General features: G+C 45.8%; 1 protein-coding gene across 1 annotated transcript in view; it reads right to left on the bottom strand.

Annotated features, from left to right (window-relative positions):
- Positions 1-848: 848 nt before the first annotated feature.
- Kcnd3 (potassium voltage-gated channel subfamily D member 3) overlaps positions 849-20449 on the bottom strand; it is a 216831-nt gene continuing 197230 nt past the window's right edge. Inside the window, exons 2-7 of the mRNA XM_059266024.1 lie at positions 16850-17012; positions 9835-9936; positions 9406-9495; positions 7841-7897; positions 6522-6769; positions 849-5899 (exon numbers count right to left, since the gene is read on the bottom strand). Of these exons, the coding sequence (XP_059122007.1) occupies positions 5695-5899; positions 6522-6769; positions 7841-7897; positions 9406-9495; positions 9835-9936; positions 16850-17012 (865 nt within the window). The 3' untranslated portion in view covers positions 849-5694. The remainder of the gene's footprint in view (positions 5900-6521; positions 6770-7840; positions 7898-9405; positions 9496-9834; positions 9937-16849; positions 17013-20449) is intronic.

Genomic DNA, 20449 nt, shown 5'->3' with positions numbered 1-20449 from the left:
AAAAGAATTGCTGAACGCAGGCAGAGTTGCTGAGTGCACGTACTTCCCAGTTTTCGTCCAGATTTTTTGAGCTATGGGTCTTTAGTGACACCTAGTGGGTAGTAAGGATGTGAATGTCAGTGCTTACAATGAATTTCATAATAGACTTGGACTTTTGAGCATACTGTGTTTCTTCTTTTACTGTTTCCATTGGTTGGGATCTGGTGGTTTTGGAGAATGAAAAGGATTTAAATTTGTGCTGTTGCATGGCAGAACATGAAAATGCTTCTCTTACATGAACAGAATTATTAAGGTTAGACAGACCTTAAAAGGTACTTAATCCTGCCCTACTCCCCTTTAAAGTCAAGAAAGGAACTGAAGGGAAGAAAAGGTGACAGATGTAAAGTCACCAACATGTGATGACCCTGAGCTTGTGCTTCTCTTGCTTGTCATGATTTTTACTAGCATTTAATGTCAAGAGAGAGAGAGAGAGAGAGGGGAGAGAGAGAGAGAGAGGTTTGTTTCAGACTTTGGTCTAAGCGGAGCAAATATTAGAGGAAGCCTTAGTAGAACCGATTCTGATATATAAAGACAGATTTTTGTTTAGTAATTGGTCCTTAAGAGAGAGCTATAGACAAATTCAACCCAGTGGTCCCCTGTTAAAGCAGTGAACCTGCCTAGAGTGTGTTGGCAGGCAAGCTCCAGGAAGCAGTGGCCTTGCTTATATGGAAGGCGCCGGGGCAGGTTAGATGAGGCCTTTACCGTAAGAGTATGTCATTGCTCTAGTAGGACAGAAAGCTTCCTGCTGTACGGCAATGCTTTTGGAAGGGAAAGAACTGGTTTTCAAAGAAACTCCCCCACTTCAAGGCTTGTGGCACATAGTTTGTTTAATCCAGATTGGATACATCAGGTACAGCAGTGGCACAGGACTCAATACTGTAAATGATATACATGTTATAACATATGCACTACAGTTTCAAAAGAAGACAAGAAACTTAAGAGCTTTTTCTTCCCCCACAGAAAGTTTTCACATTTGTCTTCCTGCAGTTTTGTACAGTGTATTTCTTTGCCGTTGTGATGTTGTTAAGCAAAGCCCAGTAACTATACGAAAATAGAAAAGAACACACTTGATGTTTTTCACAAGAACATTAATGGGAGCTCATGACCTCTAAGGAAAACATTGGAATGTCTGATTATCAAAAATATACCATCCCTCCCACCTCCCTGGATTGTAAAATAGTCCATTGGTCCAAGTAGTCCCCCAGGACTTGGGTCAGTGCCCTGTACTGGCTAATGTGACATCAGCCAGCTTAGTTTAAATAACCTGCTAAGATAAATGTCATTACTACATTTGATGAGAAAACATAGAATATCCTGAATAAAAAACAAGACCCATAAGGAACCCCTTTAAAAAGCCATTTCATTCTTCAAAGCCATGTTTCCTTGGTTCTAATGCTTTTCATGATGCTGTTTGGGCTCCAAGTGTCATGGGTCATGACAATGTTTTTCCTTTATCCCATCATTTTAAAGCTTTGCAAGTAATGAGAATTCATTAGGAAATCAGAGGGAAAATAAAAGTCTCTCGTGTTCTTTTTACGGTGGTTACCATGCCAACTAGCATGAAAGGGAAACTATTACTTCAAATGAATGGTATTGGGCTCCTTCTGCCTTACTTAGTTACCTAGTAATTGAAGTGAGGGAGCCTGAATCACTAGAATTCATTAATAATTTCAAATCTAATGCTAGCTCAATTTCAATCACTACTGCTATTTTTAAAAAGACAAGGAAAATGATCTAGGCATATAATGCTCCCAGGTACTTTCCCTACCTGCATTCTGATAAGAAAATGACTTGATCCTGGACTGCAGGGAAAACAAAACAACTGTATAATGTCCTCAGCAGTTCTGTATGAGACCTTTGTCAACCACGGATCATCATTTACCATCCTCCTTAACATCTGTTCAAATTATGTGGTCATATTCTAACAACACTCAGTTGTTGAGAGTATCTACTGGTCTTTTGAAAGGGGTTCTGTACAATTAGTCCTGAGCTTGAGACTAGTTAGGAAAAATGGGAATTAGGAAGAAATAATGGTCTGTTTCAGGAGGTCCTGCTACTTCAGGAATGTTTCCCCTAATCATCTCCCTTGAAATCCAGCTTTTAAAAATATGAGCAAACCTTAGAGCCATAGAGCAGGATATAGAAGACTCTCCCAGGACATGATGTCTAAGTTCTGGATCAAATCATAATTCTGCCATTAACTTGCCATGGAACCTTGGATGAGTCATTCAGTTTCTTTGTGCCCATTTCTTTTCTCTGAATCAAGGATTTACTAAGTTGACTACCTTCACAGATTGTGGTGAGAAGCAACAGAAAAGTATGCTTTGAAATGTCATTGTCCAAGTCTCTTTTTCATTGAGAAAATTGAGCATTTGCCTGGAAAATCTTGGACATTCCCTTTTCACCTATTTCTGATAGAACTGATCACCTGTAGCTTGCTCTACCCAAGAAATGGTGGCTCCAATGTCTATAATTTATATTAGAATAGTCAGGTGATGTCCAGGGCTACATCAAGTTGTGTTGACATTTACACAAGAGTATCTCTAGTTATGTCATGGCATCTTTGATGGACCTTCCCCAACATATTATTAACTCTGCGAGGCAAAGAGTGTGATTGAAAAAACAAAAAAAACCAAACAAACAAAAACCCCCAAAACAAAACAAAACACATTAGACTAGTAGCCAAGGGTCTTGTGCTCTGGTCCCTATTCTATCCTTAAATGACTACATTACCTTGAGGGAATCAAGTTCTCTGGGCCTCAGTTTTCTACACTGTAAAATGAATTAGCTGTTGTTTAATCTTCTCTAGGTCTGGTATATTCAAAATTTTATTTCCAAGTTATTCCCATTTATTATTTGAATGCAGTCTTAGGCTTTTTATATTTGTCTTTTTGATACCCTCTCTCAGTGCTCAGTAGGGTTGAATGGAGTGGTAGCTTGGGGGATTTTCAGTTAGTCTAACATGGTTTGTGCACCGTGAGTCATTGCACCAAAAAGCTGTTGGTCTCCAGAAGATTCTGATATCCTGGCTCTTCACTTACTAGCCAATGAGTCAGACTTACTAAATTGTTCCAGCACGCTTTTGTCCCTGTACTTAATCACAAATACCCTTAGGAGATATATGGCTGTGAGCTGTTTTCCTGTGTTGATATCTTTGTGCACAGGTGAGCTGGGTCCCTTATCCCCTAACAAGACTGCAATGGGAAGATGAAAATGAAGAGGGTCTAATGCTTTTTTTTGGGGGGCGGGGACAGGCATGATATGGGCTTTGGAAATGAAATAGAAGCAACACAAACATCAGTTCACTCAAGTCAATAAAACATGGCATTTGGGGGCCACGATTTAAAAAATATATTTCTTTTCATGAGAGCCATAGTATGCTGTGTTGTGCACTGTCTAAATGACATGGAGATCCTTGGTTGAGTCATCATCTCAGCCCTGTAGTGGCTTGTATGTGACTGCAACAGTGTTCCTTTTTAATTCTGTATCCTTATCCCACTTGGTTCTTAGGATGTATCATGCACTTAGACATCCCTTTGTCCCATGGTCCATTCTTTCAAAAGAAAGATCCTTTTCTAGTTCTTTGTCTACCTGCTAAAACTGGGTCCAGCTTGGCTCTCTGCCTTGGCTGATAAAATGTATGTATGGAATTACTGGATTGCAAGAATAACTCCATGCCCATAATAAGGGAAAATCCTGGGGCCAGATCTAAAGAAAGGACTGTCAGTAGCCACTGAGGATAAGGACAGGGAGATAAAGATGGAAAGAAGGGCACCTTTCTTCTACCTCTCTGTCCACTTTATGGTTTGGTATCACCTCAAAATACTTGGACTCCTCTGTGTACAGAGTCACTGGAGCTGGGGCCATGGAAGCCCCAGGAGTGCTTTCAGGCCCCTGGCCAGAAAAACCCATCTATAGTTGTAGTAGGCAGAGATTTTGGATTTGCAAATGAACAGCTTATCTGTGAGCTGTAGAATGGATGAGAAGTTCCTAAGCAGCTCATATGCCTCAGATCCCAGGCTTCAGAAACCGCAGGAAAGTAGTTGGGGTTGGGAAGGGCAGGAAAGGGCACTTGTAACTAACCCGATTCTAACCTGCTCCATTCTAAGTGGTGAAAATGATTAGGAAGGTTCCAGAAATACTGTTCCCAGGCCCACTACCATGTAAATAACTTGAACAAACATATTATCCACGTTTTCAAGAAGTAATCTCCACTCCCTCATTTGCGTGGAGGTCATCAGTGTTCCCACACTTCAGCTGTCTTCAGAGATGAGGCCTGAAGATGACTCAGACCTCAAGGCATCTTTTAGACCAGGAGAGAATCATCTAGAGCCTCTTGCTTGCTTTCTTGCTTTGAAACATCCCTCACGAGGCACACAGGCTTAACCTTCACAACCTCTGTATAGGAACTGCCTCGGGCCGTAAGTCCATTGTTCTTACTTGAGGATGCTCATGGAGCCGCTCGGCAGAGCACTCACTGCATGGGCTTCATGGTGGATCCTAAAGGAAGGTCCACAGCAAGGTGCCCTGGAGCTCTGGAAGCTGTGAGCCTTGGTGCTTCTGTCTGCCCTGGGGTAGAGCAGAAACAACTGCTTTCTGAAGTTGCTGTTTCCACTTTCAAGACTCAGTGTGATACACATGACTATTCCCCAACTCCCCCTACAACAAACGACAAAGACAAGTGGTTCCAATCACAAGGGAAGCACCTCTGTTCATAAGGTCAACTTACCTCACCCTTCAACCTACCCCACTTGACTTCCTCTCTTTTCTGCATTTGCATTTGCTCGGCCTGACTCCCAGGCACAGGTCTGCAGTACTTGGCAGTGACAGAGAAGGCTTTACTGTCCATGGTGAGACAGACGGTTGGATACAGAAACAGCCAAGGTGAAGCAGATAGGTACAGAGACAGGAGACAGACGAACGGAGCAGAAGGGTTGCTGGGTGGTTGCTTGACAGCTCTGTGCAGGTCAGCTGGGCAGTGAGGACCCAGCAAAGGTGACCTCACTCCCCCTGGGAGTGGGAAGGGAACTCAGCAATAACTGACTTTGAGCCTAAAAGCTTTTGCTATAAAAGGAGAAAAATAAAAACCAACCTCACAAAATGCATTGTTTTGGTTTAAAGGTGTTGGGTCCATGGAGAAAAACATTTCACAAAAATCCATTGATTATTTTGTTTTCCACCTTTTCCCATGAATAAATATTATCCATTAAGATCCTTGAAAAAGGTGCTTAATACACAGTGTTATATTTTTCTTCCTGTTTGCGTGTGACGACTCGGCCTCTGAGCTGCTCTTGGTCTTGTGTTTTCCTCACTGGGGTCTCCAGAAACAACTGTTATTTGGTCTGAGGTGCCCCCACCAGGCCCTGTCCAGGCAAGCGGCCTACACCTCCTAATGGCCCATCCCCTACCCACCCCCTCCCTTCCTCCGGCCCCAGCAAGATGCCATGTCACAGGGCTGTGTCCACACCAGCAGTGGGATCCTCAGGAACCCTTTGCTGCTTCCTTTTCCCTCCAGGCACAAGTCTCAGTGCTAGGGGTGCAACGGGGCAGGCAGAAATAGTGGGAAAGGGGGAGGGAGTGGTCTCAGTGGCCACCCACCAACATGCCAGCCCCCTGGACTCCCCACTACCCCCTCGGGCCCTCTGTCCAGTGTTTTTACAAGGCAGAGACCTTGACAACGTTGCTGGCTATGGAAGGAATGTTCGTGTTGGGTCCTGGGCTGGCAGGAGGCGGCCGACTCTCTCCCTCTGGGGTTAGAGCTGGGGGCGTGGGGATGCTGATGATGGCTGTGGTAATCTGGGATGTTTTGCAGTTTGGTCTCAGTCCGCCGTCGTCTGCTTTCAAGTTAAGGCTGGAGCGACTGGGATAGAAAAGAGTGAGTTGGTGATGGTTCCTGCTTGCGTGCCCCTCAAATCTTCCTTGACCCCCTGCATTGTTTTTGCTCTGTGCTAGATCAAGGAACTCTATACAGCCTTTGATCTGTGCCTTTAACAATCAGCTTATAATTACCATTCTAGTCACTAGTTACAATTCCTAAGTCATCAGATAGTACTCCCAGCCCTCGTGAGCTTATCGCTTGTGCTGTTACGACATTTGCTTTCCCTGAAATCTCTGCAACTTATTTGGAAGTAACAGGAAGGAAAAGTCAGTCTGTGATTCACAATCAGCTTGGGATAAGCCATATATATGTAACACAGTTGGGAAAAGTATTTTCTTAGGAAAATGATTATAGTCCATCTTTTTAATTTTTGGATTCTTTTTTTAGTTTTTTCCCTCTTACTACCTAAAGCCACTTTTGACCTAACCTGCTATAGTATCATCCAATATCCCATGAAGACTCCTGGATTACTTTAAAGCACGAGAAGGAAGGTTGGGGGAAAGCAGAGGGGCCCCATGCAGTAGATCAGGGGAACCACTACGGGATCCCTGAGGTTCTAATGTGGAGATCGTTTAATTCTGGAAAGGGAATGGAAACCACCCACCTGGTTGTGAGGGAGGGCTGCTCACTGCCCTGGATGTGGATCGTGCTGAGTTCTTGCATGCTGCGCAGGCGAGTGGCTGGCAGGTTGGAGTTGGGCAGGTGTGTGGTCTTCTTACTACGACGGGAGCAGCAGGTGGTGGTGAGGCCCGAGTGGCTGGACAGAGAAGGGCTTCTGGTGGACGGGTAGTTCTGCATTGAGCTTTCCATGCAGTTCTGCTCAAACATCTGCTCATCAATAAACTCATGGTTCTGTGGGAGGAAGGGGAAACCGTGAAAAAGAAGAAGGGAGGCGGGGGAGCCCCAGTCTCTGTATGGCTGTCTGTTTTGGGCCTTTAATGAAGGACCCCCCCGCCCCCAGATGCCTGGATTACAGATAAGTGTTTGTGAGGGGTTTCGTTTCCACAGGTGTCAATGTCAAAAGAATCCAACTGGCCGCCCTGGCCTTGAGCCTGGGCAGGGACATGGTTGTTAAATCATTAGGTGTCATATACTCCACCTTCAGCTTTGAGCAGAAGGGACACAGAGGACATGGAGGGGCTTAGTGGCATCATCAGAGATAGAGTCAGAGTTTTGTTAGTAAGCCACTGAATATGAGTCTTCTAGGTCATCTTTGCACAGCTGATGACTCTTACAGGTGCGACATAAGTTTGCAAAGGTCTGGGATCATTCACAGAATTGGGAGAGCATTGCTCTTGAATGCAAAGGGGTCAAACTGCTAAGGATAAGGTTTCTTCCAATTTCGTTTCCTTTTTGCCTGATTATGTATGGCATACGGATCCTTAACAACCTGGCAGTTCAGGAATCCCTAGGTCAAATGTAAACATGGGAAGGAATGTTAACAGTTTCCTGTCTGTAGGCCATGAGGGTGGCTCATAGCTGAACCCAGAACAATGGGAAAATGGCTGCTTAACCAAAGTGACTAAAACTCTGTGGCATTGACAGTGTGAGGAGAAAGAGAAGTGTAAGGACAGAGTTCAGAGAAAGCGTCCTCTGGCAGCCAGTACCAGGAGTTCCCAGGAAACTGAGGAGGTAGCGTAGAGATATGTGGCATATGGGTATTCCAGAGGAAACTGACCTTGAAGTTGAGTTCCACTGCCCCCTCTAAGCCCCAGAGGGTGTCAAAGGAAAGAATAGGAAAGGAAATTGGGTAGTTGGGTGCAAAAATACTGGAAGCCTGAGCTGGTACTGGGTGTGGCAGCAGAGATAGCAAAAGCCCGGGGAGAATCAGCAGCACATGCAGAAACCAGACTAGGGGTAAGCAGAGTAGATCCACAGACTCAAGATTCAGAGAGAAGAACAATTGAATTTGTAAAGCTATACCTTGATGGTGGAGGTTCGTACAGATAACAGGGGATCATCCACAAGATAGGATAACCCCTACAGGACAACATGCCAACAGAAGATAGAAACACCATTGATTGTACATTCCAGCATTCCGGTTTGGACATTCAATTTCTCAATCCCAGCATTTCACCCTCCAAATTCAACATTCCAGCCCCCATTCCCAGCATTCTGCTTCCCTTGTCCCAACATTTCACCCATTGGCTCCAAAAGGAGCCTGCTTAACCCAACATTCACTCTTTCCATACCAACATTCTTCTTTTCCTATCCCAACATTCCACCCCCTGGGCCCCACATTCGTTACCCCAAATCCAGCATTCCGATATCCCATCTCTGCAATCAATTCAACATTCCCTCAGATTCAGCATTCCACCCCTTCAATGCCAGCATTCCATCTCTCAATCCCCCAGTGCCAACATTCCAGCCCTTTAAACCCCAATGTTTTCACCCATGTCCTTTTAATTTACACATTCCACCCAGTACATGCAACTTGGAAAGGGCAGTGGGGTCTGGGCCTATCCCATTGGCAAGTTGGGTGTCCTTGGGAGAACTTCTAGATATGCATACATGGCTTTTGACCATAGATGCTGGTACCCGGGCTCGCAGAGCACTTTCTCATTTAGAAGATCTCACTGGATTTCCACAGTCATCCATGGTATCCATTTTTTTGCTCAGAGTAAGAGGTATCTAGCATCTGGGAGGCCAGGTTATGGGCTACTAGGAATTAGGAAGTTTCTTTCAAGGGTGTGCTGAGCCCTGACTCTAGGCTCTTTGGGTGGAAAACTTCTGGAAAGGAATAGGGAAGAGGTTCACTTTAGCGTTTCTATTCTGACTTCTCCCACCCTACTGGTCCCAGCATTTTTGCCAAGGGTTCAGGGTTGGCCCTACTGCCCTTCCTTTCAGGCTGTCAGGAAGGCACAAGCATCATTCCCATTCCAGCTGTGGCACCCTACACCATGATCTCCTTTAGCAATCAGCCTTTCACAATCTGAACTCCCTGCAAAAGTGCAAGGTTACTTAAGTGGGGTTGGGACTGGTAAATCCTTGGCTAAAGAATATATATATATATATATATATATATATATATATATATATATATATATACTGCCTCCTTCATTAATGTAGGCACAAAGGGACCCATGGGTTGCCTCAACCTAGCTACAGGGGTGGAACAAAAATCTTCCCTCTTCTCTATTGTCCTGTGTAAATTCAGCCTGAGTCTTGTTGGGTGATGCCCATCAGAACTGAGAAATGAACAACAAAACGCTTAGTCCTCAGTAATTAAGACACACGATGGTGTTGGGGGCGGGGATGGGAAGGCTATGGGAGTGGCCTCTTCTCGACAGCTGCAGGACTCAGCTGATCTCTCACTCTGGTGACCTTGCCCCACCCCCTGGGGTCTTCATCCTGGGTGTCGACAGACCTGTCCGCTACACTTTTGGATTGGAAGGGGACAGACTGACTATCTGGCCTAGGATGACAACGTGGGTACGGCCTTGGGAGGTCAGGGATGAGGCAGGAAGGGGCAGCAGGCTGGGACTCACAGTGGTCTTTTCTAAGCAGTGTAGCAAGTGGTGGTGCTGACTCTCGATGAGTGACGTGGTCTTGCCCATGGGCTCCTCTTCCGGGGTGCCCTAGTGAGAAAGAAAGAAGGACTGAGCACGACGCTGTTGTCTTCTCTCTTCAGCCTCTTCATTTCTTCACAGAAGGTAGGAGGGCATGAGGGACATCTTGATAAGCCAAATCTTAGGGCCACCATAAAACCTGCTGGTCTTGGTCTTGGGGCCCTTGTCAACAGCTGGTTTATGGGCAGCGGTGATATTAAATGAGAGCAGTATGTTGGTGGGAACACTTGGAAACATGCCTCTGTCAGAATCTAACCCAGGGCGGCCTGGAGGAGCCCTGGGACCTGTGGCTGAGCAAACAAGCCTATTTCGATTTCATCTCCTCTGTCAGCTCTTCTGGACACCTACCGTCAGCTCCAGGGCTTCGTTGAGGAGCCCATTGCGCTTGCTGTGCAGGTAGGCATTGGAGCTTCCTGTTTTGGCCACACGGATCCTGGCAAGGCGGGCTTTCTGTGATGGGGAGACAATAAGAGAGACAATAAGATACAAGAAGAGCAAGCCTGGTAGAGTCAGGGACAACAGCTGCCCCATGGAGGCTGGTTTCCCTAGCATTGTGTGCGAAGGGAAAATACGCTTCCCGGTCTTAGCCTTACGCATATCTATCTATAGACCCTGGAAGGAATCTGAGACCGGTGTGCTGACTTTCGCAGTTTAGCCATGGTCAGGGACTCTAGGAATCTTCACAAATCTTCGGCCTGAATAGAGTCTTGATGGAAGAAATACCATATTCTCAAGTCCTTTCTCCTGAAGCCTTTCTGACATTTTCCAGTCAGTATTGCACAATGGCATGAGCCATTCTATTACTTCCTGTCTCTAATGAGACTGTAGGGTTCCCAGAGGACAGTGAGTGCTAGCTGTCCTGAATCTCTCCTGGGTTCCAGTGTGGCTGGTTCTTTACTTGCTGTAGGTTCCCAAATAATAGTTATGAGGAAAGAGGCAAAGAGAGCCATGGAACGGCCAACACCTCAACTCCCCTGTCTGATCTTCTCCTAGCACTTCTTACTAAGGTAGCACACACACTTGCCTTGCTGCTGTTTCTCTCCTGTGCTAAAACATAAACTCTCTGAGGGCAAGAAGTTTGCTTTGTTTGTTACCAGGAGGCTCTCAATCTTTTTAAAGTTAAGAAATGTATTTATAGATGTACAACGGACTTTGGGAGTTGACGGATGTGTCAATATACATCTATGCTGTGCATAGGGGCAGGAAGAGCATAGTGTACATAGAAGTGGCCTGGTGTGTATATGGCAGAAAGGAAGACATTACAATATGCCACTTCTGCTTTACCTAGCACAGAACTGAAACTCTCCCTGGGAAAGCCCTCAGCGGACAACCCCCTCCAGAGGAGGGCTGCATAGCATCTGGGGCCAAGCTCATCTTGCTTGCTTGCTGAGGAATGGGAGAGGCTCCCCAAATGATGTATGCTGGCTGCCCTTTTTTTTTTTTTTCCTAATGACCGCTAGCCATGAAAAACAGCATAGCAAAAAGAGAGGACCATAAAGTTCAGTCTGGGCCTGGAGAGAAGCCCTTTGGGCTTAGAGTACAGAGCCTGGGCTCTGTGGATCCAGAACCAGCTCCAAGCTATTGCTCCAAGCAGAAGAGCCCATGAGATTCATAGTCACAGTATGGAGTAGAGGTTCCTCTTTCTGCCTCTTGGTGCAGTGACATGTGACTTGATTCTGGACCCTAACAGAAAGGTTCTGGGAAATTGTGGCAATTTTCATTTCTTGTTATGCTCTCCCAGGTACTCTGCTGGGGTTGGTTCATCTGCTAAGAGGAGGCCATGGGCTGTCAAGAGAATCGTAAAGGATACATTATGTTCCCTGCTTCCTGGGAACTCCCCCACCCACTTGCAGAGACAATTAAACTCTTTCCCTGGTCTTTAAATGTGGGAAAGAGGCTAGAACTTGAGTTGGAAGGTCTACCTGCAAGTCCAAGGATGGCAACTCCTCTAGATGGAGAGGATGAAAAGGAAGATATGAGACAGAAAGGCCAGCAAGTCAACCCTGTCACCCTCCCTGTCTCTGAGCAGAATACATTCATTCATTCATTCATTCATTCCACATCTAGGATGAGTTTGCCCAGGAACCCTGCTGCAGCCCTCTCATGGCCAGAAGTCCATAGTCAAGTGAGTTCCTCACAGTTCATGGCATTGGCTGCTGTCACTTTGGGAGAAAGCTAGGTTTGGAGAGCTGCATATGGAAATCCAGTTGTATCAAGCTCATTACAGTCTGACGTCATCCGATTACCACGTAGAGCCAGACCTTTCTCCTATGTGGGGTCTGTCTTTATTACTTTCCAGAGATGAAAGGCTCTGCTGTTCCCCTCCGAGGCACTTCTTTTAATCTTATCTCACTCTGGACTCTATTAAGGTAGAAGACTGTCACATCAAACACACTGTATCGTTTAATCATCCCTAAATGGGAAACAGGTTTGAGGAAGGTTTGCGGAACGGTATCCAGTGTGTGAAACTTGGTGGTGCCGTCTGCTTGGTTTTGTGTTCCTGAGGGTCAGACCCTGGGGCTTGTGCACATTCCTTTATTGCCAGCATCCAGTGCATGCTCTGTGCTGAACAGGAATTCAAGCAAAGACTGTGGTAGCCAAAGAAGGAGAACCGAGCATGGTTGGCTGGAAGTCTATGCTTATAAAGTCCTTGTAATGGGCTCAGTCACTGTGTGAACTGGTCAGCTTCCACTCTCTTCCGCTACCATAAGGACACTATGAAAGATAAGAGAATGCAGAGCCCATCTAGGCTGTTTCAAAGGCCAAACAATTAATAATGAATTAGTGCATGAGAGGGAGCCACTCAGCCAGGGTAAGGGAATGGATTAGAAAGGTTTCAGCTCATGTCTTCCTACTAGGAAGTCACACATAGCTTTCAGGTGTCTTCCTCCTCCCTCCTTGAGTTCACCTCCTTTCAGGTACATTTCTAAACTTGAAGGGCAAAGCCCAGGAATCTGCATCTTCAACAGGTATAAATGGAGCTATGGGATTGGAGGAGAGCTCTGCTACTACACTGTCAGCCCTGGACATGGCCTGCCACCATCACTGGTCAAGACCATTTGGGGACCCCTGAGGAACCTGGCACAACTGAGACGTTCTAGCTGGCATCTGGCAGGGACTGCCTGGACGTGAGTCTTTGCATCACTTGCCCCGAGAGAGGCAGAAGGAAGGCAAGGGAGAAATGGAAACACAGGCAGATGTACACATAGACATTTATCAGAGAGCCATTAAGACTTAGGTTAATGTAAACCCATACACAAGAATGCTTACTTGTAATAACAGGAAACCATTTCTGTCCCAAAAGCTCTTCAACAGGCAATAGAACACTACTGAGTGAGAAAAGTGAATGGACTCTCACTTTTTTTTTTTTTTTTTTTTTTTGAGACAGAATCTTATTGAGTTACCCAGGCTGGTTTTGAATGCTGCCCTATCCCAGGTTGACCTTGAGCTTATGATTCTCCTGTTTCAGCCTCCTGAGTATCTGGAATCACTGTACCACTAGGCCTGGTATAAGGAATTCGTGATATAATTTGAATTAGTCTCTGGGAATTATATGGATGGAAAAGGCCAACTTGCAAAGGTTACCAACTGTATGAGTACATTTATGTAACTTTTCTGAAATGAAAACATTTGATAAGTGGAGATCAGACAAATAGTTCCCAGGAGTAAGGAACCAGTAGAGGCATAACAGGAGGGTGGTTATAAAAGCCACGAGGGTTCTCATGTGGGAACTGGCTAGTCTTATAGTCATGAAGCTGTTGGATCTGCAGGAACCCACATGGGTGAGGAAACTGTAACACACACACACACACACACACACACACACACACACACACTCGAAAAACTGGGGCAATCTAGGGAAGACAGGTAAGAGGGGTGGCTTCGTAGCCTTTATACCCTCTGTGCACTGTATAGTTCTATAAAATGTTATCATCAGACAAAACTGGGCATGCAACTACATGTGAATTTTTAATGACTACAATAAAATATTCCACTGAAAACAAAGGATATGGTACTGGAAGCATAGTCAAGGGACAGAGTACTTTTGCCTAGAACACACAAGGCCCTGGGTTTAATCCCCAGCACAACAAAAATAAAAATGTAAGCAAAACTAAACAATCTCCCTTGAAACCAAAAATTGTGGGTGGATCTGGGACAGGTGGTTGCTTCTCTAGGCCCCATCCCAGGTGCCTCTGCTAGACAACCTTGACTCATCTCTGGTTCTCTTGGCCTAGGGAAGACAGTCCCCACGGGTAGATGTGACGACACTAATTTCTTTTGAGCCTTTATCCACAAGGCACCTGAGCTGGAGCTTACTTTGACGTTCACGAAGCTCCCAGAAACGTGGTCAGAGCTAAGGACTATCATTAACCTTCCTGACCTCCTCCCTGTCCCGTCTCTCCACTTTCACCAAGTCCCCTGGGCCCGCCTTGCCTTGGCTCACCATGACAGACTGAGTGCTGGAAGCAGACGGTATTGTTTTTTTCCTCTCACAGGAAGCCCAAGGTGAAAGAGACAGAGCTGTGCAACCTTGAGGAGAAACGGTATCCAGGCTAGGGAAAACACTGTAAATATTTACTTATTTCAAAGGAGAAAGAGGGGTTGGGCAGGGTTCATCTTGAGTAGCTCAGACAGAGCAGAAAGCTAGAGCTGGCCTTTCTGGATTTTAATAACACACAATAAGCTTTATACATTCTGTGGGAAACATTCACTGTTATATTCTTTGCAGATGACCTTCTCTGAGAAGTAGGAGTGGTGTGGCCAGGGAGGCGAAGGTGGCTGCAGGGCACAGCTACCTCTGGAGGGGCTGTCACCATTGAGCCCCACACATCTGAGAACCCTACCAGCTCTGTGAAAAGCCTGAGTTTGTGCTTGCCCAGGTTTAAGATGTGAGGGCAGAGTGTGCCACAGGATTTCCTGGCCCTCAGGACCTCAGAGTTTGGATATGGGAGCCCGGTTTTTCTCTGCCTCTTTATTTAGAACTGTGTGATGAATTTAGTCATTGTTCACATTTACCAGCTGACTTGAGCAGGGAGAGATAAGACTTCCATTTCTGGAGTGTCTGGGAGTGGAGAGACCTTGACCTTGGGTGAGGAGATAGAAGATAGATGCTGTAGGGGACAGAGGGTGTCAGAAGAAGGACCTTACGGCTGGCAACGTTACAGACCAGGCACAGGTGTAGGATGGTAAGGCGGAGGTGATACAAGGGCACACAAGAGGTCATATTTGGGATTTGGGGACCAAGTAGGCTTAGCATATGATTATATTATTTACTGTTCTAAGTAAATTGTGGTGGTATTGTGTTCCCCAAAATATTGTGCACCCTAATAAACTTATCTGGGGTCAGAGACAGAACAGCCACTAGATACAAAGGCTAGAAAATGGTGGCACTCACACCTTTAATCTTAGCACTCCAGAGGTAGAAATCCCTCTGGATCTCTGTGAGTTCAAGGCCACAATGGAAATGGCCAGGCATGGTGACACACCCCTTTAATCCCAGAAAGCGAGCCTTTAATCCCAGGGAGTGGTGGTAGAAAGCAGAAAGGTATATAAGGCGTGAGGACCAGAAATTAGAAGCATTTGGCTGGTTAAGCTTTCAGGCTTCCAGCAGCACAGTTCAGAGCCATTCGGATATGAGGACACAGAGGCTTCCAGTCTGAGGAAACAAGATCAGCTGAGAAGTTGGCCAGGTGAGCTTAGCTGTGGCTTGTTCTCTCTCTCTGATCTTCCAGTGTTCACCCCAATAACTGGCCTCAGGTTTGATTTTATTAATAAGACTCTGAGATCCTGCTACATCGTAAATTGTTATGTAACCATTGTTTTAGAGTTAGCTTAAACTTGTGGCTTTGTTGCAGTCAGTCCACACAGACCTGTCCTGAAGTTCTAGACCACTTTGTCCAGTATTAGACCCAGCTACCCAGGGGTCATTCTTGCAAGCGGGAGCAAGTAATCTAGATGCAGGGCTGTCACATGGAAGGTGCCTATATAAATGTCTGTAGAAGAAGTGAAGGGATGGAAGAAAGAATAAAACAGAGAGCAAAATCCTTGTTGTGTCTAAGCCAATCTTCCAATAAGGTGCCCTTCTGTCCTTTGTACCGAGACTCTGATCATGACTTCCAGAGGCTGAGTTAATAAGGGTACCATTTTCAGCCCAGATTGAAAGGGAAATAGAAACAACTCTTCCCCCACCCTCCCACGCCCGGCTCCAGATTCTCTTCTAGTCTTTGCCAACTTGATTGACTTTGGAATCACCTAGGAGACTGGTGAGGCACACACACACTGGGAGTGTCTGTGATGGCGTTTCTCTAGAGAATTAACGGAGGAAGACCCACTTTAATGTGAGTGGGCTGTGGGCTTAGATGAAAACACAAAAGGCAAAAGAGAAGGACAGCTGAGCGCTGGCATTTCCCTCCTCTTGGCGGCTCGTCCACCAGGAGGTGAGGAACCATCTCCACCACCTGCTCTCCCTGCTGCCATGATGTCTCGGGGGGGGGGGGGCATGCAGACAGACTAATTCTTCTGAAACTGTGAGTCAAAATAATTATTTCTTTTAATTATGTATGACAGGCATTTGTCACAGCAGTGCAAATGTTAATAATATAGGATCCCAGCAAAAGTCATTGGCAGGAACCATCTCTGGAAGATGCCTGGGGGTTGGTGGTGTGGCTGTGCTGTCCCAGAGAGAAGCCTGAAGGCCAAGTGCAAAAGAGGCTTCTGAGCACACCAGCCTGTAGACATCTTGCTCTGTATGGGCAGACAATATTTCACTCACCTGTCATCCTAAGTACATACTTGGCAGAACTTAGAACTCTCCCCAAGCCTGATGCTGACTCTCCAGGCATCAGCTGAGTTCTGTGACTTCACACGGCACCCTGGTGTCTACTAACATTTAATGTTCCACTTGACCCAGAACGCAGTGGCCACAGAGTGTTCTCCTCTCACATTGGTCATTTTTCTTTTCTGCACATTTATTTTTGTCACTTGCTTTTGTATAGGCCCTCAACAGGATATTAAAATGACATTTTGTTTCCTGGTAAGCTCTGGGATGGGAAAAGGAGGAGCCAGGATCTGCTTGGTGGCCATGGCTGGGCATGTAGAAGTGGAGCTATGGGTCAGTTCAATAGACTATTTAAAAGGACAATCCAGTCATGTGTGAGCAGTGAGGGTTTGTTGCATTCTGAAGCAGCAGACTGGGGCTGGAACTGAGGATATTGGTGGGTAGGAGGGGACATGAACTTGCCTTATCTTTCCAAGCCAGAGAGTGTTTGGGCAGGAATCCTCCAAAGAATCCAGGCCTAGCAAGCCTGCCTGAGTTCCCCCACCCTTTCTCCTCCTCTCCCCCAACCCTGCTTCTAAGGCTTACCTTTTGTGCCCTGCGTTTATCTGCTCTCTGGTTCTGGTGGTAGATCCTGCTGAAGTTGGAGACTATCACAGGGACTGGCAGAGCAATGACCAGGACACCGCTCAGGGAGCAGATGGAGCCGAATATCTTCCCTGCGATGGTCTTAGGCACCATGTCTCCATATCTGTAAGAGAGAGGGAGAGGGGCGGGGAGGAGAGAGTGGATGTAAGGAGGTAAGGGACCATTTGGGAAACAAGTGAGGCTTCTCAGCCAATCGTTCACTCACTCACACATTCATTCATTTACTCATCAACATTCCACGGCATCTACACGGGTCAGTGATACAATCTTAGAGCAAAAGAGGCAAAACTTGTATGTTCATGGAGTTTCTATAAGGAAGACCACACATGAGTAAATGTGACATTGAAAAATTCGGTGGTAAAAAGATAACCAGGCCAAGAAAGACAAATGTTACATGTTCTCACTCATCTATGGGTTTTAGCATCAAATCTTAGATTTGTGTTTAATTTGGAATATCTGTAGAACCCAGAAAACCAGAAAGGGACCATTGGTGGGGGGCGGGGGAAGAAGGATCTCCAGGGAGAGAGGAGAGTGCAACACAGGAGATATGAAGGGGAAAGGGGGTTCACATCGAGAGAAGTGTAAGTGGGATGAAGGATAGAAGGGCAGGGCAAGGAGAAGTGGGGGAGGGATGACTGACGCCAAAGATGTTTGAAGAAGTGATATGGCAACCTACTATTTTATAAGCTTCATGTATATTTTATATATATATAATAATAATTAAATATATTATATATATATAAATAATTTAAAAAGTTTAATTGTTGTTATCTGCATAGGGATTAATATAGTTAATGGAAACTATAGTTGCCAAATAAAAAACCTAGTGCTGAGTGGGTGGAGGATACCTTGCCCTGAGTTGTCAGCCAAGGGTGTCCTGGAGACCCCCCAAACAACACACCTTATTACCATTGTTCTTGGCTGACCACTAGAACTTGGTAAGACTTTATTGCTGAAGACAGCACACACGTTAGTCATAGGGCATGGAGAAATCAAGTCGGTACTGACCAGCAAGCTTCCTCCCTGCTGGCCAGTTTCATAGCACTAGGAAGTGCTGTGCAGGATCCTGGGGGAGCATGGTCAATAACAGTCTTACTCAGCTATGAACTCTGTGAACGGCAACAATGGCCAGCATGGCAAAATATGCCCATGGACATCAAAGCAGAATGAATGTTACGGGAGTAACCAAGAACTTTTGTTTGGGTTTAAGGCCTGATCTATGGGTCCCTACTCCTAAATGAGGAGTTATAGACATTTGATGGCTTTTGGTGGGGAGGGACAGTCAGTTTTCTGTTATGGCTCCTGGTAGGTTGACCACAACCCAGGGGAGAGCATATGGACAGCACAAATTGGAAAGCACATGCCTGGTACTGTAAATCTGGCCAAGAACTCATGGTTGAGGAGCTCATAGGCTCCAGATGTGAATGAACCTACTGCTATTATTTCTGTAAATGTACACAGTATCAAACTGCTCTCTAAACTCTTATCTCTACACTCATAGATTAGTGAAGCTCTCAGACCACATCAGAGAAGTTTCTTTGTGAGTAGATGGTGGTTAATGCAGAAACTCACAACTGGTCAAAGTGCAGAGAATAAGTGACCGGGAGTGCTCAGCCACTAATGAGACACCTATATCGTATTTCCTTCCCAAGCTCCAGGACTGTCATGGATGAGGGGACAAGAAGACTGTAAGACCCACAGGCTGGGGAAGACTGAAGTCTTCTGGCCACAGCAGAATGGCAGCACTCATGAACTCACAGCAGCTGTGTTTGCCTCCACAAGATCAAGTTAGTCAACATTTTGGTATGGAGTGAGAAGGAGTTCGTGAGTCCCCACTCCTAACTGAGGAGATATGGACATCTGATGGCTTGGAGGGAGGGAGGGACAGTCAATTTTCTTTGAAGATATGGATCCTGATAGGTCAACCACACTCTGGTGAGTGGCCCCACACCCAGAAATATATGGACAGCACAAATTGGAGTTAATGAATTATTAAATTAACAACAACCAAAAAAAGAGATGGGTAGTTGGGGCAGGTAGGAAGGTGAGGATGTATGCTGGCTAGTTTGGTGTCAATTTGACACAAGCTAAAGTCATTTTGGAAGAGGGACTCTCAATTGAGAAAGTACATGTAGGCAAGTCTGTCCAGTGTTTTCTTGATTAGTGATTGATGTGGGAGGGCCCAGCCTACTTTAGGTAGTGACAAGCCTGGGCAGAAGGCCCTGAGTTGTATAAGAAAGCAAGCTGAGCAAGCCATAAAGACCAAGCCAGCAAGCACTGCTCCTCCATGGCTTCTGCTTCAGTTCCTGCCTTCAGGTTCCTGTCTTGAGTTTCTGTCCTGACTTCCTTCTGTGATGGAGTATGATCTGAGAGTTGTGAGCTGAAATAAATCCTTTCCTCCCCAAGTTGCTTTTGATCATAGTGTTATATCACATCAATAGAAACTCTAACTAAGACAGGGTGGATCTGGGAAGAGTTGTGGATAAATATGATCAAAATACACTGTATGAAATTCTCAAATAATTGAAATATTTATTAAAAATCATAACAACTCTTTGGCACATGGCTGTTTGTATGAAGAGAGCAGAGGTAAATGTTGTGGTCAGGAATGGCCTCACTGAGATGAGATATGAGCTGTAACTTCCAGCCACATAAAACACTTGAGCCTGGGTGTACCTAGCAGAAGGATGGGAAAGTCGAGAAGCCTTGGTAAAGCAAACAGTCCGTTCCAGAAATTGTCAAGGGGCCAGCAGGGCTGCACACAGAGAGGAAGAGTTACAATAGGAGGCTAAGGAGACAGGAAGGACATAGCATTCAGCATCCAGTATGTGGTGTTGAGGGGTTTGAATCAGAGTCCAAGCACACGAGAAGCCACAGGTGAGTTTGGAACAGAAGAGCAGCAGGCTCTCAGGTATGATAACAAAGAAAACAAACTCAGCTTCTCTTCATGTGGAGATTATAACCTACAAAGCTCTTAGGGGTTTACCTTACATGAGTCTACAAGTTCTCTGAACTTCAAACTCTTTGCCCCGTTGTACACATGCAGGAACTGAGGCTTGGGGACCTTGCGTGGCTTGGCTGTCACTTAGCTGGGATGAAGCCTGTCCCCCTTGAATTTATCTCCTTTCCACCAACCACACTGTCTCAGAGATGCGCATGGTCTCTGACACTCAGCCCCTTTAGCCACTTTGGAATAACGCTGGACTCTTCTCAGTTTGGAGCTCTCTCAAGTGCTTCACACGCTGGCTGTTGACCTTGGGACCAACATGTCCCAGCCCTTGCTAAGCGCCCAGCAGACTGGCCAGAGCCTCCTTCCTGCAATCAGTAAGACGCTCTCCACAGCAGTTATGTTTGGCCTCTTCTTTACTGAGATAACTTAAAGGTCTTATGAAGGAAAGAGCTGTGATAACATCCTTGGCCAAAGCCATGAGCCCTTTGTGTCTGTAGCAGAAACAGCCTTCGCACGTCCAGGACTCTTTGCTGCTAAAAAGATGAAATTTAAAGATACTGATTCTGAGGGGACCCAGGTGTCCTGGGTTT

Source organism: Peromyscus eremicus, chromosome 6 (genome assembly GCF_949786415.1).
Source record: "Peromyscus eremicus chromosome 6, PerEre_H2_v1, whole genome shotgun sequence".
Classification (NCBI taxonomy): Eukaryota; Metazoa; Chordata; class Mammalia; order Rodentia; family Cricetidae; genus Peromyscus; species Peromyscus eremicus.
The sequence above is the reverse complement of the archived record's forward strand: the minus strand, read 5'-3'. Positions and strand labels throughout refer to the sequence as shown.